General features: G+C 42.1%; 1 protein-coding gene across 1 annotated transcript in view; it reads right to left on the bottom strand.

Moving 5' to 3' along the window:
* The window catches only part of COLQ (collagen like tail subunit of asymmetric acetylcholinesterase), a 3,098,435-nt gene that overhangs the window by 1,799,858 nt on the left and 1,274,585 nt on the right, over nt 1–23,992 (bottom strand). Inside the window, exon 5 of the mRNA XM_044066844.1 lies at nt 4,341–4,367. Coding sequence (XP_043922779.1) covers nt 4,341–4,367 — 27 coding nt within the window. The remainder of the gene's footprint in view (nt 1–4,340; nt 4,368–23,992) is intronic.

Genomic DNA, 23,992 nt, shown 5'->3' with positions numbered 1-23,992 from the left:
TCAGTGAAACTCAATTTCATTTCAAATGCAAATTCATCTGGACAGTGGAAGATTATGTGCACATTTATATCCTCAGACATCAAACAAACCTAGCAATTATTGTTACATTGTTGACTGCATCCTTCCAAGATGTCTGTCTCAAAAAATTAAAAACAATAATATTAATTATGATAATAATGACCAAAGTCACTTCAAAGTTGTTTCACACAAACACACAGCAGCCAAATTATTCCAACTTAATTCACATACAGCATGCACACTAGTCTTGCAAAGACAGATTAAAGACTGTTTAAAATGACAAGGTGGTAAGAGTATTATGGTACTTTCATACACAGAGCCCCCCACCCCTACCAACAGTTATATCCACTTCGTTAGCTGTACATACCCATTACAGTTATGAAGAAATAAATTACATGCTCTTTATTGGTTACTTTGGATGAGAAACATGAATTTGTATAAAGATCACTAGCATCATACCATAAGATACAGCTATGCATAGCAGAGTTTAAAAAGAGAGTATTTATGACCGCATAAGAAATATTAACCACCTAATAACATATGCTAAGTCAATATGCATAACCTTTTCAGAAGTGAAAGTCATCCAAATAATGTTTCATTAAAGAGAGCTATTACTAACGCAGACACTGCTGCTGCTAGCAAACAACTCTGAAGTTCAGTGCTTCATCTACAAATGCAGCGCTTGCTGCTCTTGAAGAATAAATTACCTGTGCTACATTTGTTGTGCTGGTGATATTGTCATAATATTTGCTGAACTAGATCAGCTATGCAACAGGGAATGGCTGGCAAACAATGGTAACAGATTCAAAAGTTAGTAGACATGCAGTCCTGAAGACCATTAAGCAGTCTAACCCAAATTCCCAATTGCTCCAAAACACCATCTTGTTAAGTGACTTACTCAATGTCACCCAGTAGACAAATGAAGAGGAAGAGATTCAAACTCTGCATCCTTGCCACAAAATTAGCTTATTAACAAATTGCAGCTTTAGTCCTCTGGGCTAACTACCAAGTAACAGTTTTTAACTAAATGCTGAAATCCTTTACAATCCAATCTTGCACAGAAGACTACATTGCAGTAATATGCAACAATGACCACACAATGAATACTGAAGATCAGACAGTTCTGATCATCACTCCAGATAATGCAAACTATATGACCTGATAAAATGTCAAACCCTTTGCTGTTGCTGGAAGATGTAAAGAAGGTACTGCAAAAATATTACTAAAATGCAGCAAGTTTATAGACTACTAAAATGGAACATGTTTAGACTATACTACACAATACATGCCAATTAATACATCTAACTCATTGATAAATAACAGGCAATCAGTCTCCAGATTATTACATACCTAGCCAATAACCAAAAAGTGACCAAAGTGGAGAAATGAACCCTGCAACTTGTGACTGTGAAGTAAACACCTTAACCAGTATAACAAGGCCCCAACTATTCTTTAGTGCAATGAGTAAAGCAAAGCAATTAAAGACAATATAAATCCTGCAACAGTTTTTTTAAACAACCCACAAGTCACAAAAATCAAAATATTACTGCATACAACATACTATTTTTTGGGGTGGGGGTGGGGCTTACATGCCTGCAGGACACCTACATCTCATTTTGATCTCTCTATGTCTTCTCTGTTGTTAAGAATGACTACACCATCTGACATCATTCAGTACATATCTGACCTACTTGAAGAATGGCTAATAATACTGTATTGTTGTAGTAAACACCTCCAGACAACAGACCTGGATCGTGCACAAATGGGGCCCTATACAGAGTAATGAAATATGTCATTACTTATCTGACTCTCCTGCATAAACATGAACACTGTTCAAACCTCAGTGTACACACTACTTTCTTCTTTATTTTTACAATTATCATAGAAATGTATATTTCATTTAAAACTTTTATTTCAAATTTACAGAAAACAGCAGCGACAGCCTTTTTCTAAACAAAACAAAACATTATCACACTGAAAACAGAATAGCGTGAGAACAGTAAACTTCTCTTAAAATTCATATTTAGTGAAAATACATCTGGCAAACCATTAAATTATAAAGAGACATGATGAGATTCATACTCAAATAACATATAGTGAAGTGCTAATTACCGTCTATTTGAAGGTTTCAGGAATTCAAAAGACAAATGTATAATGCATTTGCTAACAACCTGGGACAGCCCATTGAACACAATGGTCCCTTTTCAGAAGCAGTCCAGGCGTGCTGTCTGGTGAAGTAACTTGGCAGAGTCACAAAGAAAACAAATGAAGGATGAGAGAATCTAACCAGTTCTTTAATAGCTCATAATCATACTTATCTGCACCAAGTGCTACACAAACTGTTGTAGCCTTAATACACTGGAATTCACACCTGTGTGCAAGCAAACAAATGTATTTACAGTTAAAATATTAATATTAAACCCAGATTTCATGCTGTTAGATATATTCACAGCCAAATAATAAACACATTGGCAACATTCAACATCAGAAGGAAAACAAAAGACCATCATTCATATGTTTACTATAATCCATTTCCTTCCTTTAAACTATAACTATTCTGGTTGTTACTAAGCTTGCAGTCCAAGTGAACAAAGAACAGCCTATTCCAAAATATATAAGACAAAAACAAAGATGTTTGGCAAAACTGGAGATAGATAAGACTACTCTAAATCACTTAAATCATTTCACAAAACAACAGGTTTTGCAATATGTATATTTTATGCATGACATGACTATGAAACTCTATGAATGACTGACAACAGACTGCAATTCTCAGTTTTTGTTGTTGTGTCTTTCGGCTTATCCCGGTTAGGGGTCGCCACAGCAGAACTCCGGTCCTCTAATGTTTGGTAGTGGATTTTTACGTTCCGAGTTACCAGCCCTGACGCACAACCTTCAACGAAGGCACGCCCATTCACGCATGCCTCCACACAGAAGATGCTCTAGCTGAGAATCGAACGGGACAACGTCTTGCTGTGAGGCGACAACGCTACCGCAGCACCACTACTGCAATTTTCAGTGATTTACCAAAAAAAGAAATAAGTTAAAGGAATCTTGGCAGTTGGTGTGGAGGATTAGACTCTTGCCTGCCATATTTTAGGTACAGGGTTACAGTCTGTGTAAATCACTTAACAATGCAGTCCCACTATTGGGGGCATTTCACACACACACACATACACACACACACACACACACACACACACACACACACACACACACACACACAGACACACACACACACACACACACACACACACACACACACACACACACACACACACACGCTACCACATAAGTGGAATGGAATCCCTGTTGCAAAGGTTTCACCATCTGGAATCAACTGTTAATTCCACTGCAAAAGGTTCTGACTAAGCTGCCCCCACAAAAAATACCGTGCACCTGGAATCAATTGCTAATACTGCTGCTGCTTCAAAAGTTCTATTCACTAACTGGAATCCATCATTAATTCTGTTGAGAAGCAACTGCTGCAAAATGTTCCATTTAAAAGTTTGTATGGTTGGCTATCTAAAACTCACATCTCTTGTGCTTCTATGTCTTATTTGATGGATGGATGCAGTAAACAGATATGAGACTTTTATTACTTAAAGAAGCAAGCAGGAAATAGAAGTGACACTCGTTGAGAACACTTTTTAATACTTAAAGCTACAGTCAGAATGCTCGCTGACAGCATTTTAAAACTTTCTTCTTTTTAAAAATTAATGACGTGGACAGGCCCCCAACCAGCACCGGGCCCTAGACAGCTGCCTAGATCACCTAGTGCTGGATCCAGCCCCGAATTAGGACATGCCCAGGATATTCCTAAACCTGGACGCACTTGTCATACACCATGGTAAAATGACTGCATATCCAAAGCAGGTCACAAATATTCTATGACATATCCAAGGAGAATTTTATGAGAAAATACAAAATGGAGCCATTTCAGTCCAGGTGCAATGCACTGCCAAGTAACATGGTTGTTATATTGTACCCAAGGCTGCTTAGACATAATTTCTGGAGAAAACATTCATGGAGGCATATAAAGTGATAAACTGTTTGGTGGTAGGACATCAAACCTAGGAACAGCAGACTCAGCCAAGGCCATCAAATAAATTAACTGATTTCAACTTTTGGCTGATTTGTGATGTATATCTGTGACCTTCAATGTCAGAATCAGCAGACAAAAACAGGAATTCATAAACTAGGCAAGAATAAAATATTTTCTTTACAAGTCAGAAGTGTAGTAAGTTGACAAACTCTGTATTTTCAAAATGGCTGTATTGGAACTTTAAGGAATACACATACAGAAAAAGTATTAGTCTTACCATTCTGCCTGGCCTGCCAATCTCACCCTGTCAAAACAGAAAGAAAATTACACAATTACTATCAAAGTAATTAGCAGCAAAACTAGAAGTTTGACACAGGAAGCTTCTATTACAGGAGTATAGTTAGAAGAAGTGGGTTAGCTTCTCACAGCCTTTATCTCCATATTGTATTACCCTTAAAAAACAAGTAAACTGTTTTACTGAACTGATAGTAATTGATGAAACCTACATCAAAAAATGAAAACTTTATTCCTCTGGCACCTTGGCACAATCATGCCTGTCTTTGGTTAACCTGAAAAGAAGCCTAATACTAAATAAGTTTTTAAAGCCTTGCCAGTAAGGAAAACTGGAATGTCCTTGGACATTATGTATTTGGTATGGAATCATTTCAGCAAACTGAGAGACAAAGATGGCACACTTCCTGCATCGGTTATGTCTACATGCACCTTGGTTTTGACTCTCATGACAGAAAATTATAAGACAATATGGCATTTTCTGGTTCCTGGAAAAGCAGCACATGGTAATATATAATAAACGCTAAAAGTAATCAATCTGTATAGCTGAGTCATTGTCAGTTTATGACACATTCAATCAAATCTTTCATATGACTCCAGGCTTTCTGACATTTGAAATGACAGAGAAGATGCCAGCTAGCTCTGTTAACTTCTAATTCACAATGAATAAAAATAAGCATGCCAAATGTATGTCTGGCTTCAATTTTGCCATCATCAATTCAAGGCAGCATCAATATTTCATCTTAAAAACCTTATGAGGCTTTAATTAGATTTTTTTAACTATTTATTTAAAAAGTGGAACACATTCAGTAATTTAAACAATAAAGATGTTACTTGCATTTAACAATTCTGAAAATTAATATTTATCAAGTACAACATTCATAGTTTCATAGTGTATCAGTTATCAATATTTGTCACATTTTGCACATAAAATCATCTGCATGATATGCACATTTTATATGTAGTCTCAAAGCAATTTCCATGCTTTCCAAGCATTCTGTTTGCATTGTGTAATCAATATACTAATATCCTATGCACACCTTTCTCTAGAGTCACTGTGTCTGCTGGGTCAGCAGGTTTCCAACTATACTGCAGAGCTAGCTTGACTAATACACCTAGCCTGGGAAATGACCAGTTTACTGTGCTAGTGGAGCAGTGGCAGCTCCCAAAATCTCACAGGGGACATGCAGAGAGACATGACACATCATACTGCGTGCCTGCTACAGGCAGGAAAAGACAATGATATTGAGTACTATCTTACCTTCACCAAGAATAATGTCTAGATACCAAGGCAAGATAACTGTCTTGAACAACTGGCTAAGTATTTGGTGTCATTCTAAGATCATCCAGTATGTGTCGGCCTGGGATGAGACAAGACAAGGATTGGTTTACATCTCTCATACCAGGCTTCTATAACTAGCTAAAGCCTTTGATGCCCCGATAGTGCCTTTTTCATGCAGAGTCCTCCTGCTAGTCATTCTTGTAAAACAAACTCAAACTTAAGTTTGGACAACGTAGTGAGGACACTATTTAGTAGTAAGAGTCTAAATACAAAGATGCCTGAACTTGAGGCCCTCCTGCAACTCAAACAAACTGTCATTTGTGTAGTTGTAAGTATAATAACAGCACTCTCTCTAGACCAGGGCTTAGCGCCTATCACTCCTTCAGGCTCATTGATAATTGTGGAGGACTATTTGTGTTTGCCAAAAACACCATCACTTCATTTCAAATTACCCACAACTCTAACATGGAGCTCTTGGAGATCCACATCACTTTTAATAAATTCAAATATTACTTCAGTGTTATATACAGCTCCACATACATATACTTATGTCCCTTATGGGGAGGGGCAATCTGTAAGATACTCAATGTACATCCTCTTTCCCTAGGGGCCATATATTGGGTAAAGCCTAGTAATCAACTATGAACCCATCTCTAAAATGGATAAGCTAAACATTTCCTTGACATAGTTAATATCAATGCACTGCAGAAAATTATAAAACTACCCACTAGAGGCTCTAATATCCTTGGCCTGGTGCTTACCAACCTAGATCTCTACTGTATCCCACCTTGGATGTTTTTATCTCTGGCTAAATATGACCACAATTATTTATCTTATCTGTCAGGCCTAGGGGTATAAAGGCATCTACAAAAGAGATTGTCTTTATGGATTTCTCCAGGGCAAATCTACTTCTGCTTAAAAAAGACTTACACGAATTTCCCAACAATCCCCTGTAAATGGATCCTACATTCAGAGCTGACACATTCACCTCTATCTTCAGCATCTAAATAGCTGCATAGAAAAGTTTGTACCTGTACACCCTAAATATAATGGCAAATTCAGGGATAAATATGTCTGGCTGAACTCCCATATAAACTGTATAGCAAAAGAAGGGAAATAATGAAAAGCTGTAAAATATTCTCTTACCTCTGTCTCAGGAATTACACTGAAACATGCAAGCAAGGAACTCAGGAGAATTATTGTAAAGTAGAGTATTAGCTTAAGGTTACTACAGAACCAAAGGAAAGTACAAATCTTTCTTCAGTTAAGTTAAGAAATTAAGAAACAATGGACAACAATGCACTGTGGTCATCCATAATAATATCGTACATTCCAATCCCAAGAATATAGTCAATATATTACTACACATGTTTAGCATTAACTTTACCCACTTACACACACTGCTGGCTCTGTTTTCCTTGAACATCTTGTCGTAATGCTATTTTGGACACAATAGAAGAGTCTTTGTGGGTTCTGTTGAAGCAGCTTTATTTTATACAAACACATCACTATGGAAGTTTATACACTTTAACTAAAGTAACTTATATGCAAATTAATAACTGTGATCATACATACTCATGCTCTGGCTGCTCTTTCAAAATGGAACTAGGGATTGTATGTGTCTGAAATTTATACATGCACGTCCAGTCTTTGGCATGCTTCTTAAAGACACAGCACACAGCACATACACTCTGATCTACATCCTCCCTCTTTGAGAAATAAATCATACAATGTTATGAGTCTATTTGGCATGCAGAGATCACAGATAATTCCTTACATACCTCCCAACTGTCCCGAATTACTCGGTTTTTACCGAGTTTTGGGGTCCAAAAATGGGGTGCCACGATTACCGAATGGCACCAATTGATTTCTGATTTTTTTTTTGATTTTTATTTTTTATTTTTTTATTTTTTGCGCTTCGTCAGCTGACGTCATCGCCCATGCAATGATGTCAGCTCCGTCAGGGCTATCAGCCTGTCGGAAGTGAGCTCGCAAACGTAGGCTCAAATCAAATGCTTTTGTGAGTGGGAATGGCTTATTTGTATTGCTCGCGCCTGGATTTTATTAGCTTCTGCCTGCTTTTTTGCTCAGCTAGCCTGCAATGGAATGTGGACATATTATGGCCAAACATCTCGCTCGTCGGATTTTAGAAGGCTCGGCATTCACAGTCAGTGTAGAGACTTTAACTGAGATTGATGGTAAGCATGCAATATTGAATCAGATTACTTTTTCAAAATAATGGTTTAGTTGAAGCTGGTAGTAAACGTGTCGCACTTTCTTTTGCTCCACATTATTTATGAGAGATAGTGCACCACATTTTGGAGATTGAAGGTTGAGAGTTATGACTGCAATAAATAGAACATTGTCTCTTGTGATCAGCTTTATTATTTTTCAATATAAATTTGTCAATATTATTTATTAATTCAAAAGCTTCGCTATATATTATGTCATCCCGAAATGCATAAGTGAAAGATTCTTGCAAGCATTTATTTCCTGAAGATTCAGTCATGGGTTAAAAGAGTTCTTGCAATTAACAAATAAGTAGGAATAACTAAATCAGTCGATAGATGAACTGCATACCCTCTAAATCTATTTGTATTTCTTTTTCACAAAACAAATCATTCTGGTGAAATGGAGCTGTATGTATGGCAAGAGCCCGGCACATGTATAAAGGAACATAAATAAGCTCTTAGCAGTACCAGTGGAAATACGTCATTGAGAATTGGTGCATTTTCCGGATAACAAATGGAAAAAAAACACTACAGTCACCTCAATTAAACATTAATTTATTTATTTACATACTTATTTATTATTGTAGCAGTTATTAACTACCACTAAACAATGATCCTGAAGCAACTATTCCATTCCTTTGCAGAATGCATCGAGCCCAGTGTATAATCATCAGCACAGAGCACAAAGTTTACTGTCAATCTTCAAATGAAGACTGTTGTATTACATCAAACATTTCTAACGAGTAATACACATAGACGGTAGCTGGCCAGTTTGATAGCTAGAGAGAGAAGAGAGAGACTAACTTGTATTTTAAGCGCTTCTTGTTTGCAGTTAGTTGTTAGCACTAACTGGTATTTGGAGCAGCACTGTACATGTATGCTGTTGATGGTGACCATCTCTTTAGGGTACGAGTTAGGGCCTCCCATTTCTCTGACTTGAGTTTATCAGTGCAGGACATTGGGACTTTTAACTATTGACTCTCTGTTCATAGACTCACTTTGCGATTGCTTTAATTTCTACACCTGATGTAATACCTGAGCAAAATGTTGATTTGAGTGTACCTGCTTCAATAGTATGTATATAGCTGAAAACTTAATTACTTGCGAAAATATGTTGTGAATGTGTTGTTTTGCTTGCATGTTTTCAGTTTGAGTTTCTCTCCTTGGACTTCTGATGAACATGCAACAACTTGGTCAACCAACACTGCATAATAAAACATGGTACACATTTTTGTATGTTTTAACTTTTGATTCTGAGTCACTAATAAACGGATAAAATGTATGACATGTTTTTATCTGTCCACTTCATCACCAACACCCAATGCAGCAAGAAATTATTAGTCCTTGTACTAAGTACATTCACAATCAGGATGTATGTCATTATTTTATTTTCTTAACACTCTCATGAAGGTATCTGCCATTATGGTTAACTTTAAATTGTTATCCTTTTAATAAGGCAACCTCTTTAACTCCATTAACTCCATTGGTTCACTGTATGTACAGAGGAAGTAAATTAATATAAAATCAAAATATGCTCTAATTTAAAATAAATACTTGTTTTACAAATAGTTCATGGAAAATGGAGAGGGGTAGCTAAAAGTTAAACATGCCATATGTATGGTCTTGATACATTCTCTCTGTTTTAGGTATGTATACCAGTTGTGGTTTGTCATGTATTCAGAAATCTTTGTAATCTTGAAATGAGTTCTTGTAAACTTTTTTTGTGTGATCTGATGCCACTGTGCATAGGCCATCCTTTCTAGGAAGTGTTGTAGTAAGGGCTCAGTTTATCCACCACTGGCCAGATACATTTTCTTTGGATGTGGTGTGAGTTTCAATGGTGTTTCAATAAATGTGAGTTTCAAGGGCAGAGAAGTTTTAATGCCAAGCCTATTTTCACTGTGAGACAGTATTGCTTTGTTTACCAGATGTCTTTTAGTGTTTCTGCATTGTTGTGCTGTAAAATGTAAAAATAAAATCCAAATAATCATTGTAGAAGTAAAGCAGTATGCATACATTAGTGTTTATGGTAAATGGGGCAAAACAGCCAGGTAATGGGACATTGGAATGGCTGCAGGGGGACTCAGGTGCCATATTTTGGTTGTCTGTTCTTCAGTTTGCGTTTGAAAGTTGGCATCCCACAATTCCGTTGGAGTGGGTGGAGTTACGTAATTGTGTATGCAAATTAGATGTTAATCAGCATACAGATTTGTACCTATTTTTCATGGGCTTTGTCCAGATTTTTGATGTTTCCAGGTTGAGAGGTATGATTCCTTGTTATGCATTATACAAGACTAGGTACACATATCTATATGTGTATATATATATATATATATATATACATATATATATATATATATATATATATATATATATATATATATATATATATATATACTGTTAAGTCCACGTTGCTGCGTATTTTACACTGGGCTTAGATATTTGCCCATATCGTGTGACATAAAACTGGGAATTGGATTTAGCAACTGAAGCTGTCTCTACAAAATGTTTGACCTTTGGAATGTTAGGAACATTTTCAGGAATGGAATCAGAGTTTTGAACACACTCTGGTATGGGAACAACATCTGGTTCGCTCTTAGCTTTGGAGTATACATCACAGAAAAAGAAGTTATGTACATACCATAACGTTCCATGTTAGTTGTCTTCATCTCGCCTTCTTTCTTGCTTGTTGGGATCGGAGCCGATCCTCGGCTCCGACTCGGCCATCTTCTATAGCTCGAGCACTGTTTACTGGCTCAACGCTACCCCTTATCCCATGATGCCTAGCACTAGCTACCCAGATCTTGTTTGAAATAGCTAACCCCAGCCATAGCTATAGAATGAAACCCCTCCAAACAGAGGGTTAAACCTAACTGTCATAATCTCTAAGTCAGTACAGGAAACAAACCAGAGAACACTCAGCCAGTGAAACCTGAACTCCTCTCAGTCCAATAGTACAGGGGAATGGAGGGGGGGGGGCGCAAGAAAGAAGGCGAGATGAAGACAACTAACATGGAACGTTATGGTATGTACATAACTTCTTTATGTTAAGTTGTCTATCTCACCTTCGTTTCTTGCTTGTTGGGACAGCGTCCCTAGCACCCACGATCCTGGGTGGCTCATTGGAACAGACTCTTCAGAACAGTGGAACCAAAGTTAGCTCTATTCCTGGAGACCATGTCTAACTTGTAATGAGAAATAAAGGCAGCGGCACAGATAGAGTCCATGGGCAACTTAGACTGGAAGGCTACAGAGGTGGCCAAAGCCCTAGTAGAATGACCTTTCGGTTTGATAGACAACTCTTTGTTTCTTAGTTGATAGATGAAGGTAATAATGTGAGACAACTACCTGGACAGGGTCACTTTGGAAACTGGAGGACCCTGTTTGCCCCTAGCATAGGAAAGGAAAAGTTGGTCCGACTTTCTTATATCCTTCGTTCTATGCAAGTAAAAACGCAATTGTCTATGAACATCCAAAAGGTGTAATTTGTATTCTGCCTTGTTGGTGTGGTTAGGGAAAAACACAGGAAGGTCTATAGATTGGTTTAGATTATTTTCTGAGCAGACTTTCGGAAGGAAGGAGGGAAGAGTTCTCAGAGCAACCCTGTCCTTATGAAAAACTAAGTAAGGAGGACAAACACTTAGTGCCTGAAGTTCCAAGACACGTCTGGCTGAGGTAATAGCTACCAGAGAGTTTTCCAAGATAGAAACTTAATGGAGCAGGACGCTGCCGGTTCAAAGGGGGGCATAATCAAAGAGGTTAGTACCAAATTAAGGTCCCAAGGAGGAGGGGGATCTCTCACTGGGGACCTAAGGAGAGTAGTCCCTCTGAGGAAGGTTTTACACAGCTTATGAGACATAATGTTTAGATTAGCAAACCCAACATGAAAGTTAGAGATGGCCGCTAGTTGAACCCTGATTGTGGCAGAAGCGGACCCAGAATGAAAAAGCTCTGTTAGGAACTCCAAGATTTTGTGAACTGGGGCTGAAATGGGATCTATGTTCCTAGCCTCTGCCCAACAAGAGAAACGTTTCCATTTGCTAGCATAAGTCTTCCTAGTAGCGGATTTGTGAGAGGAAACAATAATCTCACGCATGGCCGTGGAAATGCTGGGAAGCCTGGCTAGGGTTGGAATTGGATCAACCAAGCTGTGAGCTGGAGTGTTTGGAGGGATTGATGTAGCTCTCCTGATTGATGAATCAGCAGGTCTGGAATAGGATCCAGAGTCCAGGGCTGCTCGAGGAGGTAACGGTGCAGGAAGGGAAACCATATCTGTCGAGGCCAGTAGGGGGCAATGAGGATCATTTTGCAACCCAACGGAATAGCTTTCTGTATGAGTTTGGGCATACGAGGGAATGGCAGGAAGGCATAAAGAAGTCCCTGAGGCCAATCCTGAACTAGAGCATCTCTGGGAGGGTGACCGGGAAGCGGTAAAAGGGAGAAGTAGTTGCTGCATTTGCTGTTGAAGGGGGTGGCAAACAGATTGCAGCAAGGCTGTCCCCATTTGCGGACGATCAAATCCGCAACTACCTGATTCAGAGACCACTCATGAGGCATGAGAATAGCTCTGCTGAGCCTGTCCACTATGACGTTGGACTTCCCAGGGATATGTGTCGCAATCAGAAATCGTTGGGAGGAAATCGCCCATTGGCAGAGTCTGAGTACTTCTCGACATAGGGGGTAGGACCTGGTTCCGCCCTGCTTGTTGATGTACCACATCACTGACATGTTGTCCATTTGAATTGCAATGGTCCCGGAAGGGAGAGAGTCCTGAAGGGCTTGCAACGCTAGCAGCACGGCTTTCATCTCCAAGACATTTATGTGCAGATGGTACTCATGAGTCTGCCAAGTGCCTTGGACTGTCCTGCCCTGATAATGCTCTCCCCCACCCTATCAGTGAGGCATTCGTGGTCACTGTGGCAACCGGAGGAGGCTGTATGAATGGTCTGCCCTGAGACACTAGTGGGGAGACTATCCACCAGGAAAGGTGCCTTTTGCATGTTTCTGTAATCATGATCATGTGAGACATGGGGCGCTGTTGAAAGGACCACTGTGTGAACAGAAGCCACTGAAAAATTCTCATGTGAAAATGGGTCAGAGGTATCAGAAGAATTGCCGCTGCCATAGAACCCAGAGTTTGAAGGACCAACCTGACTTGTACCCTTTTGCATTGCATGAGGATATGAATTTGCTGCCGAATTGTGGCCACTCTGTCTGGCGGTAGCCTTGCGGACATACTTCTTGTATCTAAACCTGCTCCTATATAGGTAATAGATTGGACAGGGCAATAAGGCAGATTTTTCGAAATTTATGGTAATGCCTAGCTGGGCACAAATTGTAATTGTATAGTGCCTGGCTTGAAGGAGTTGATGCCTGGTAGTAGCAGTAAGGAGCCAGTCGTCTAGATATGGAAACACCTGGAATCCTCGATGCTTTAGGTGAGCCATGATTACTGCCATGCATTTGGTGAACACCCTAGGGGCTGTGGTGAGACCAAAGGGCAGAGTTCTGAACTGGTAATGACTGGCTCCCAGCTGGAAGCGAAGGAACCTCCTGGAGTGCCTGTCCATTTTGATGTGATAGTACGCATCCTGAAGATCTATTGAGCACATCCAATTGTCCTGACCCAAAAAGGGTAGAATGGACTGTAGCGTGACCATCCGAAACCTTGTTCTTTGGACAGACTTGTTTAGTCTGCTGAGATCCAATATTGGTCTCCAGTCCCCTGTCTTTTTTGGTACCAAAAAGTACCTTGAGTAAGTTCCAGATCCGTGTTGGTCTGCTGGGACTTCCTGGATGACTCTTTTTTCTAGCAGTCTTGAAATTTCTATGACTGCTTGGGCCCTCATATTGGGTGGAACATCTGGATGGGATTTGCTTGACAGTAAGGGGGCTTGAAAGAAGGGAATTATGTATCCTCCGGATATGACTGAGTGTTCCCATTTGTCTCGCGTTAGGTTTTGCCAGGCTTTTGGGTACAGTGATAGTCTTCCCTCAACTGCCTCCAGAGGCGGGCAGCCGGGCAACCCTTCAGGGATGCTGGAAGGGCTTGTCAGAGAAGGATTCTCTGTTGCCCTGATTCTGCGGACCCCCTCTGCCCCGAGGGCGGTGGCTGTTGTTGCTGTTTCCTCCTCTGCCCCTGGAGGAAAAGTCACTACGTGTGTCAGGCTCCCTGGGATTTCTGAAACCACATTTTACCACTCTTCTGACCCCTGAGATATGGTCTGGAAGGAGTGGAAAAACGGACTCCCACGGCAGAGAGAGTCTTGCCTTCCTGTTCACACCTAGTCAGAGTGTCTTCCACCTGTGGTCCAAAAAGAAAGGAACCATCAAAGGGAGTGTTTGTGAACGACGCTCTAAAGTGTTCCGCAAAATTACACAGCCACATCCATGCGTGTCTCCTGAGGGCCACACCTGTACCTGCGGCTCTACTCGCACCATTGGCTGCATAGGAAATGAGCCTCATGGAGGAGTTGACTACCAAATTAAGGGTCGCCAGCTGAGAAGCCACTTTAGCTTGAACCTCTTCAGCTGATGGATCCTGCAGGAAATCTCCGAGCTCTTTCAGGAGATCCCTCTGAAGTCTGGTAAAATGGCATAAGTAATTCAGTGACCTCATGGAAAAGGTCGCTGAAGCAAACATTCGCTTCCCGTATCTATCCATGGTCCTAGACTCCTTGTTAGGAAGATGGACAGAGGAAGAAGTTTCTGCTAACTTCTTTTTAGTGGCTGCTGCTACCACAATGGCATCAACGGGAACACCCTTAGTAAGGAACTGTTTATCAGGGGGTGCAGTGATAAACTTGCCGGGTCTCCTCGGGATTGGTTCCACTGTATCCGGAGCTGACCAAGCCCTTCGAGCCACCACTGACATTAGTGGATAGAAAGGCGGAGACACCCAAGAGGTGGAAGGTCGGGAAACGAACGTATCCAGGAATACAGATTCGTCCTTGGTAGGGGCTAGGACATTCCAGTTCCCCCTCTGCTTAAGCATTTCTAGGATGTCCAAAAAGGAAACATCTTCAGAGGGGGATCTTGGGGACCCTTCCAATTCATCCAAATCCGTATCCGAAGTGACAGACTCGGGGGAGTCAATGTGCTTCCTCTTGCACTTCTTCTTCCAAGGGGGCTCCTCTGAATGATCAGGGGACGCCTCGGAAGAAGAGGAAACACCCAATGGGGTTCTCTGGAGCGCTGGTTCCCCACGCTTGGGGTCTGGAGGAGGGGCAGAGGTTGACGCTGGCACTACAGGGGACGGAGCCAGTGTGGTCGAAAGTGGAGCTGACTCAGAGGCCAGTACACTCATCATGACATCGAAGGCGTCCTCGCCATGATGCAGAGAAGGCTCCGGTTCCGAGGAAACCAGAATCCTCCTCTGCACAGCGGGAGACGGCTCCGAGGCTGATGTAGGAGCCGAGCTCACCTGCGCCGATGCTCTGAGAGGGAGAACGGGGTCGGACAAGGGTCCGATGTCACTCACCTCCTCGGAGCTGACGAGGGAGTCTTGGCGCCCAGATCCCTCGACGGACAGCACCATCGAGGGGATCGGAGCTGAAGATGGAACCGAAGGAGAAATCATTATCGGTGCCAATGGTTCCACGATTTGAGCCCCAACAAACTCCGGCTCCGAGCTCAATGGAGTTGGAGGAGGAACATCGATGGAAGCGGACGGAGCCGACACCTGTTGAGGAGGGCTGGACAACATTTTGACCAGTGCCTGCGACTTCAACAACCTACTGACCACTCTCTCCACGTTGTGATCCGACAGCCTAGAGGACCGAGAAGAGTGGGAGGATCTATGACTATGGTCACTCTGCAACAGGGGAGACCAAGGAGCCGAATGTATAGTCTCTAGAGAAGGGGACCTCGGCCTCTTGTGGGTCCGCGACGGCTCCGAAGGTACTGGTGGAGCCGACGGGGAGGCAGTCTCTTCGGTTCCAGCCGGAACTGAAGTAGTAGGTAAGGCTTGGGCCAATGACGGCTCCGAGCTGGGAGCCGACAATTTGGTCGGTTTAGGAGATTTCACAGGCTAAGCCTTGGCCGGTGAATCCTGGGGCTTAAGAAGACCCCTCAAAATAAGCTTATTTTTGCACTCCTGCAGAACTCTTGGGCTAAATGCATGGCATACAGAACAAGAGTCCTGCAGGTGCACTGCGCCTAAGTAATAGACGCAAGAAGTGTACCCATCTGTCAGAGACATTTTCTGACAGCATGTCACACTTCTTGAATCCAGACACCTTGGATTCTTTAGACATATCCACAACTAGGAAGATACTACACTAAATTGTTTTGGCCAAAGGCCGAACAGCAAAAAACTAAAACCAGACACTAAACACAAAAAACAAAAAACACACAGTATACTACAGTTAAAAATATATATATATATATTTTTAAACTAGGAATCCTCTAACTTAAACGGCTACCTAACAAACAGAAAGAAGAAAAAGCTTAACCTAAAACGCTACCTACAAAAGGGGTAGAGGGAGGGGGAGGGGGAGAACTCTCTAACTTAAATGAGTTCTAAGGGAAAAGTACAGTTTTGTACCTACCATAAATGTAGATGTTCGAGTTCTAATACAGCTGCAGTAATCACAGATGGGTTTTCAGCCGTCAGGCGGTCCCTCAGTCGGCCGAATTCCAAAGTCTTGGTCTGGCGTCGGATGTCGTCGCTTACTCTTCTGACGTCAGTAAGGCCAGAGTATATAAGACACAGCCGATGCCATGTTCTTCAGTCTTTCTTGCCCCAGATGTCAGGTGCCTCCAAAAGGAAGGCAATACATAAATAAGGCTTATCTACATATGCAAGCAATGCAATGTAATGCAAAATCAGTGTAAGCAAGCAAATAAAACATAGCAGGATAACCCAGTCAGGTGGTATGAAGAGGTTGTTAGGCCCCATGCCTTTACCAAGTGGGGAAGGAGGGAGGGAAACCTGTACTGCAGCTGTATTAGCACTCCAACATCTACATTTATGGTAGGTACAAAACTGTACTATGTTCATCGTGCATACAGCTGCAGTAATCACAGATGGGTAGAGTCCCAAAGCTATGCATAGGGTGGTAGGTACTATGAGGAACTGAGTTGAGCCAGAATGCCCTGCAAAACAGCAGTGGCAAAGCCTGCTCTTGTTCTGGAATATAAGGGTAGGTGGTAGTGTTTTGTGAAGGTATGTACAGAACTCCAAGTGGCTGCCTCCAAAATATCCTTAGTAGGAACGCCTCTGAGGAAGGCTGTAGAGGTGGCTGTGGCCCTGGTGGAGTGAGATCTGATACCAGTAGGGACAGATTTCCCATGATAGGAATAACAAAACCGTATGCAGTGGCCAATCCACTTGGAAATGGTCTGTTTGGTAACTGGTTTCCCTTGAGCCCCTACGGCATAGGACACAAAAAGTTGTTCTGATTTCCTGAAGGACTTTGTTCTGTCCAAATAATAACGTAGCTGCCTATGGATGTCTAAAGTGTGAAGCAGCCTCTCCCCTTTGTTTTGAGGGTTAGGATAAAAGGTAGGTAGGTGTATGGCTTGATTTAAGGCTACCCTGGATACCACTTTTGGCATAAAAGATGGATTGGTACGAAGGGAAACCCTGTCCTGATGGAAGATGAGGAAGGGCTGCACCGCCATGAGGGCCTGTAGTTCAGAAATCCTATGAGCTGAAGTGATGGCCAGAAGGAAAGCTGTTTTCCAGGACAAATGTTGCAGATCTGTTGAGGCAGCAGGTTCAAAGGGAGGCAATGTTAATTTTTCTAGTATGTAATTAAGGTCCCAGGCTGGTATTGGTTGCTTCCTTGGAGGTCTTATATTCTTAGCCCCTCTGAGGAACTGTCCTAAGAGTGGGTGAGAGAATAAAGGAGGATCCGTGTTGAATTCTGCAGAAATGGCTGAGGCATGTATTTTTATGGAAGAAAATGAAAGTCCACTGTTCAGCAGTTCAGCTAGGTACTGTAAAACCTGAGGCAAGTTCAATTTTCTAGGGTCCTGGCCTCTTTTCTCATTCCAACAGCAAAACCGCTTCCATTTTGCGGAGTAAGCTTTTCTAGTAGATGGTCTTCTGGCCTCCAAAATGACATCCTGCACCTCCTTGGAGAGTAGGGACTGTTGTGGTGTCAAGGAATTTTCCATGCAGCGAGGTTGAGTGTATTCAGCTGACTGTGAAGAGTTTTGTAGCTGTTCTGAGTCAGTAGAAGAGGCATTAGAGGCAGGGACCAGGGAGGAGTATGTGTTAGGCTCCTCAGGAGTGGATACCAGTGTTGCCTTGGCCAATCTGGAGCAATCAGTATCATCCTCGGTTTGTCTGTTCTTGCTTTCAAAAGCACCTTGGGCAGAAGGGGCAGAGGTGGGAATGCATAAACTGTCCATGCTGTCCAACTGAATGAAAGGGCGTCCACTTTCCAGGCCTTTGGATGAAAGGTCCTTGAACAAAACTTTTTCAGTTGATGGTTCCTGTGGGAGGCAAAAAGATCTATGTCTGGCCTCCCCCACGCTTGGATTATCTCTGTAAACACCTGAGGATGTAACTTCCATTCATGTGGATCTGTCATATTTCTGCTTAGAGTCTCTGCCAGTGTGTTTTCCAGTCCTGGCAAGTACTGCGCTTGAAGTTCGATTTGTCTTTCCAGAGCCAAGTTCCAAAGAGTCATGGCTAGTCTGCACAAAGGGTATGAATGTTTTCCTCCTTGTTTGTTTATGTACCACATTACTGTGGTGTTGTCTGTTCTTAACAGTAATTGTCCTGGATGCAGGAAGTCCTTGAAAGCTGTAATTACATTTATTACTGCTAGCATTTCTTTTTGATTGATGTGAAGGTGCTTTTCCTTTTGGGACCATCTGCCCTGAATGCACCTGTCCTTCATGTGCGCCCCCCAGGCATAATCTGAGGCGTCTGTGGTTATGACTTGTTTTGCTTGAGGCTTGCAGAATGGAAGGCCTGTGTTTACTTGACATGCCTGGGCCCACCATAGAAATTCCTTTTGCAAACATGGAATTATTGGTATAATTGCTTCCAAACTGTGACTGTGTTGAGACCATAGATTTTTTAGGTACCATTGAAGTTTCCTCATATGCAGCTTTGCACATGGGATTAGAAGAATGCAAGATGCCATGAATCCCAGAGCCTGCAGGATTTTCCTTGCAGTAAGCCTGGTACTTTTTGTTAGTGCTTTGAAGTACTGAGATAGTTGCCCTTGTTTTTCTGGCGTAAGATATGCCATCTGGGTGTTTGTGTCCAAGTTGGCACCCAGGAAGGTTATTTTCTGAGATGGTGTTAGTCTTGATTTCTCCTTGTTGATGGTATATCCCAGAGAAAGCAGTAACCGTGTCACATATGCCAGATGTTCCAGTAGTATGCGTTTGCTGTCCGCTTGGATCAGGCAGTCGTCCAGATAAGGGTAAATTTGTATCCCTTGAAGTCTGCAGTAGGCAATCACTGATGCCAGGCACTTTGTGAATACTCTGGGTGCAGTAGATAAGCCAAAGGGCAATGCAGAGAATTGATAGTGGATTGAACCTGCAAGAAATTTGAGGTATCTTCTGCAGCTTTGTCTGATTGGGACATGCAGGTATGCCTCCTTGAGGTCCAATGTTACCAGCCAAAACTCCTTGCCCAGCATGGGAAGAAGTTGCTGTAATGTGAGCATCTTGAATTTTGGCACGAGTAGGAATGTGTTTAGGATGGATAAGTCCAAAATGGGTCTCCAGTCGGTTCCTTTTCTTGGTACCAGAAAAGTCTTGAATAAAAACCTTGACCTTGTTGGTGTGTAGGTACCTTTTGTATAGCTCTCATGTTTAGGAGCTTTGAAATTTGCAGTTGTGCCTCTGCCCTTTGATTTTGTGGCAGGTTTGGCATGCCTCTCATTTTGGAAGAGTGTGAAATTGAAATTTGTAGCCTCTGTTTATAATGTCCAGTATCCATTTGTCTGTTGTGACAATATGCCAATTGCTTGCAAATAATGCTAGTTTCCCTCCCAAAGGTGCTGTCAGCTGAGACTTGCTTGGCATGGAAATGAGGGAGTCATTGGGTTTGCTTCCTGTATTGTTGTGCACTGTCTTCACCACCTCTTGGTGCTGGAGATTGCCATTGTCTGCCTCTATATGATCCTTGTGATTGCCCTCTGCCCCTTGTGCGTCTGTATCTACCTCTTTGGGGCTTGTCAGTGGCTGGAAAGGACCAGTTTTTTGAAGGCCAATTTCTGCTAAAACGTGGTGGTTGGACCTGTAAGAAAGCCTTGACAGTTTGCATAGATTTGGCTTTTTCTTCCATTTTCCGTAGTATGTCCTCAGCATTAGTACAAAATAGTACATCCTTTTGTAAAGGAGCATCAAGAAGTTTAGCTTTCACATGATCAGGTAAATTTTGTTCCCTAAGCCAGGCATGTCTGCGAATGACTGATCCTGTAGCAGCCGCTCTACTGGAAGCCTCTAGGGCATCATAACCACATTGTAAGGTGTGTTTACCCACTTGCTCCGCACTATGCATCATATCCTGTAACTCTTTTAAATCTGGTTGTTCAGGTTGAGACATTTTGTTCCTTAATTGTGATAACAGATACTGTTGATATTTAATCATATGAAGCTGACAGTTTAAGGCCCTCATGGCTAGGGTGGCCGAGGTATATACCTTTTTACCCCACCTTTCTAGAGATCTGGATTCCCTTTCTGCAGGGAGTGGATTCTTGGCAGTGGAGGCCTTTAATCCCTTGGGGCCTTGTGAAATGGTTTCAGGGTCAGCATTATGGCCTTTGTAGAGAAATTGGTGAGAGCTGGGTACTCTGTAATACCTATCAGGTTTTACTGGTGCAGGAGGCAGAGAATCAGGGTTAAGGCAAGCCTCCGAATAGACATCATCCAGTACATCCAAAACAGGGGGTATAGCCAGGGGTCTGTGCTGAGGTAACCAAAGAAATTCCCAACGTCTTTTCTTGGAATCTGAAAAGTCTTGGCCTTCCCAATGGAAGTGTTCCCTCAAAGTGTGCAAGGTTTCCCCAAAAGAAAAATCCTCAGGAGGGGATACAGAAGGAATGGACTGTTCTGCATCCGAATCCTCAAAAGGGGAGTAAGAGTGTTCCTCTGCATCAGAATGTTCTGATAAAACGGATCCCTGATCAGAAGAGGGAGATTCTTCCTCCACTCTGGGTCTCTTGTCAGGAGGGGGCTGAGAACCTCTGATAAGAGTAATTAAATCCTCAGCCATTTTAAGCATCTGTTTCTTAGGCATGGGTCCAGGAGAGGGGCCCTGTGCAACAGGCCTCGTGGGATGCCTGGCTGCTTTGGATTTAGTAAAAGCCTTTATTGAAAAAGAAGATGAGGGCCTAAATACACCATGGGTGGAGGTGGACCTGTCCACATTAGTAGGCTCGACATTAGCAGGGGCTTCGGTTGTAGTCTGGGAAAGGGCCGAGGACCCAGCGGTCTCGGGTACAGAGAACACCGCCAAAGGAGTGTCGTCGGTAGTCAGGGACTGCAAAGGCGTCTCGCTGAGAACCGGACCACGTGTAGCCTGTTTTGGCGTGGTGTCGGCGGGGACCGTGGGTCTCGCGTGTCGGTCCTTTTCCTTGCGTTTTTTGGACAAAACGGTAGTCGGAGTGTCCGACGACATCTTATAATCAAAAGCTTTACCAAAGTAGTGTTGGGCGAACTCCACCCGACGCTTTATAGTGCGTTTATTGAAGGTAGTGCAAAAGCGACAGCCCGAGACGTCGTGGTCTGGGCCCAAACAAGGTATGCAACGGGAATGGAAATCCTTATGCGGTATTTGCTTCCCACAAGAAATACAATTATTAACTTTTTCTGACATCGGTCTGAGGCAAGAAAAGTTTCCCCAACGGGGTACTTAGCTTTAAAGAAGACTTCGGTTCCAATTTTTTCGTGATTCAGGAGCTGGCCGACCGGCACTTGCGAACTGCTTCTGCTTCGGGCACCGCGCGGCAAAAAAGACTGAAGAACATGGCGTCGGCTGTGTCTTATATACTCTGGCCTTACTGACGTCAGAAGAGTAAGCGACGACAACCGACGCCGGACCAAGACTTTGGAATTCGGCCGACCGAGGGACCGCCTGACGGCTGAAAACCCATCTGTGATTACTGCAGCTGTATGCACGATGAACATCCTACAAATACACTAAACTACAACAACTAGTAAACGACTATTATTTTAAACAATAAACTACCAGAAAAACCCCTAATCTGATAGAAAAAGTAGTTCAATAAAACTTATACAAGCCTGAGCCAGTAACAACGAACCTCGCAGCTGAAGCAGCAAACAAGATCTGGGTAGCTAATGCTAGGCATCATGGGATAAGGGGTAGCCTTGAGCCAGTAAACAGCTCTCGAGCTATAGAAGATGGCCGAGTCAGAGCCGAGGATCGGCTCCGATCCCAACAAGCAAGAAATGAAGGTGAGATAGACAACTTAACATACAATGTTGTGATGATGATGATTCTGGTACAAGAAGAAGATGTCTATGATTCCTCCTATACTCCACACCCTCGGAGTTTACTAGGTAAGATCTTGGCTTTGCACAGATGCCTGTAATCTGACCGATTCGGTTGAAATATTTCGTTATTTGGATTCAGACTGTCTCTCCTTCCCTCAACAGTTGAAGTAATCTCCTCGATCTGTCATAACTGGACTACTGGATATTATGCTTCTTAAACAAATAAGCCTTGATGGTTTAATTGTTCTTAACTTTAGGACTAAATAAACTAGAATTAATGGGTAGCGTAATTCTGGTTTACCTGGAAAGTAGTCTTTGAGCAGGTGAGCCAAGAATATCGTCACGGGATATGTCTCTGAGATTAAGCAAATTCAAGAACACATCGGTATTGTAACGCTTTGACCTTTCAAGTAATTGCTTTGCACTCTGCACTGCACATTCAGCTAGACCATTTGACTGAGGATATTCAGGACTGCTAATGATATGTACAAAGTCTCATTCTCTTGCAAATTTCTGAAACAACTGACTAGTAAATTGAGTATCATTATCAGAAAGAACTTTGTGCGGACTACCATGGACTACAAAATGGCGTTTCAACTTAGTAATAACAGCAGTGGATGTTAGGTTAGGTTGTAGATCAATTTCAAACCAATTTGAATAAGAGTCTACCAAAACCAAGTAGTGTTGATTGTTCCACTCAAAGATAGTGGCTACTGTTGACCAAGGTAGTTCAGGAACTAGACTTAGATGAAGTGGTTCTCTTTGCAAATGCTGTCTAGTACTATTGCATACTGAACAAGAAGAAAGTACTTTTCAATGCCTTTCAATAATGAATGCCAAAATACCAATCCTTTGGTTCTTCTCTTAGTAGATGTGGAACCTGGGTGACCACAATGCAAAATCTGGATATATTCTTGTAAGGAAGTAGGAACAACAATTTTAGGACCTTTGAAAATAATGTCATCCTCCATCAACAATTCATCTATGTAGGGAAAGTAGGTTTGCACTTCAGGTGGTACACTAGACTGCTTTGACAGCCATACAACATCAATGTAGTGATGCAGCTTTTCCAAAATTGGATCAGTCTTGGTGTGATCTCTTAACTCATCAAGTCTAGTGGTAGAAAAAATACGCACTGTCATCAAGTCAAGGTCAAAATTCTCTGCATCAAGCTGTTCCATCATATTTCTGGGTGAGCTGGATAAGGTATCAGCCAAATAGAGCAATTTGCCTTTCATAGACCATTTTGAAGTTGCACTTTTGCAATTTGAGCATCATTCTTTGTAATCTCGCTGGAGTGGAATGCATAGGCTTCTTTAGAATAAGAACTAGAGGTTGGTGGTCAGTTTCAATCTGAATAGCTCGAACATAAATATAATCATGAAACTGAAACATGAAAATACTATTGTTAAAAGCTCCTTCTCAATTTCAGCATAGTGCATCTCAGTTTGGGTAAGTGTTCTAGATGCACAGGCTACTGGTCAGCCCTCTTGAAGTATAATTGCACCAAGACCAAATTTTGAAGCATCACAGGAAAGTATGGCTGGTTTGCTCACATCGTAGTATCTTAATGTAGGTGGGTGGCAATTTTCTGCTTAAGGTCTTCAAATGCCTTCTGCTGCTGTTCCAACCATGACCATGCAACATTTTTGCACATCAACTCACTGAAGTCTGGTACAAACTTCCGTAAATAGT

This window comes from Protopterus annectens, chromosome 3.part1 (assembly GCF_019279795.1).
Source record: "Protopterus annectens isolate FY-2018-M chromosome 3.part1, PAN1.0, whole genome shotgun sequence".
NCBI classification, from domain to species: Eukaryota; Metazoa; Chordata; order Ceratodontiformes; family Protopteridae; genus Protopterus; species Protopterus annectens.
The sequence above is the reverse complement of the archived record's forward strand: the minus strand, read 5'-3'. Positions and strand labels throughout refer to the sequence as shown.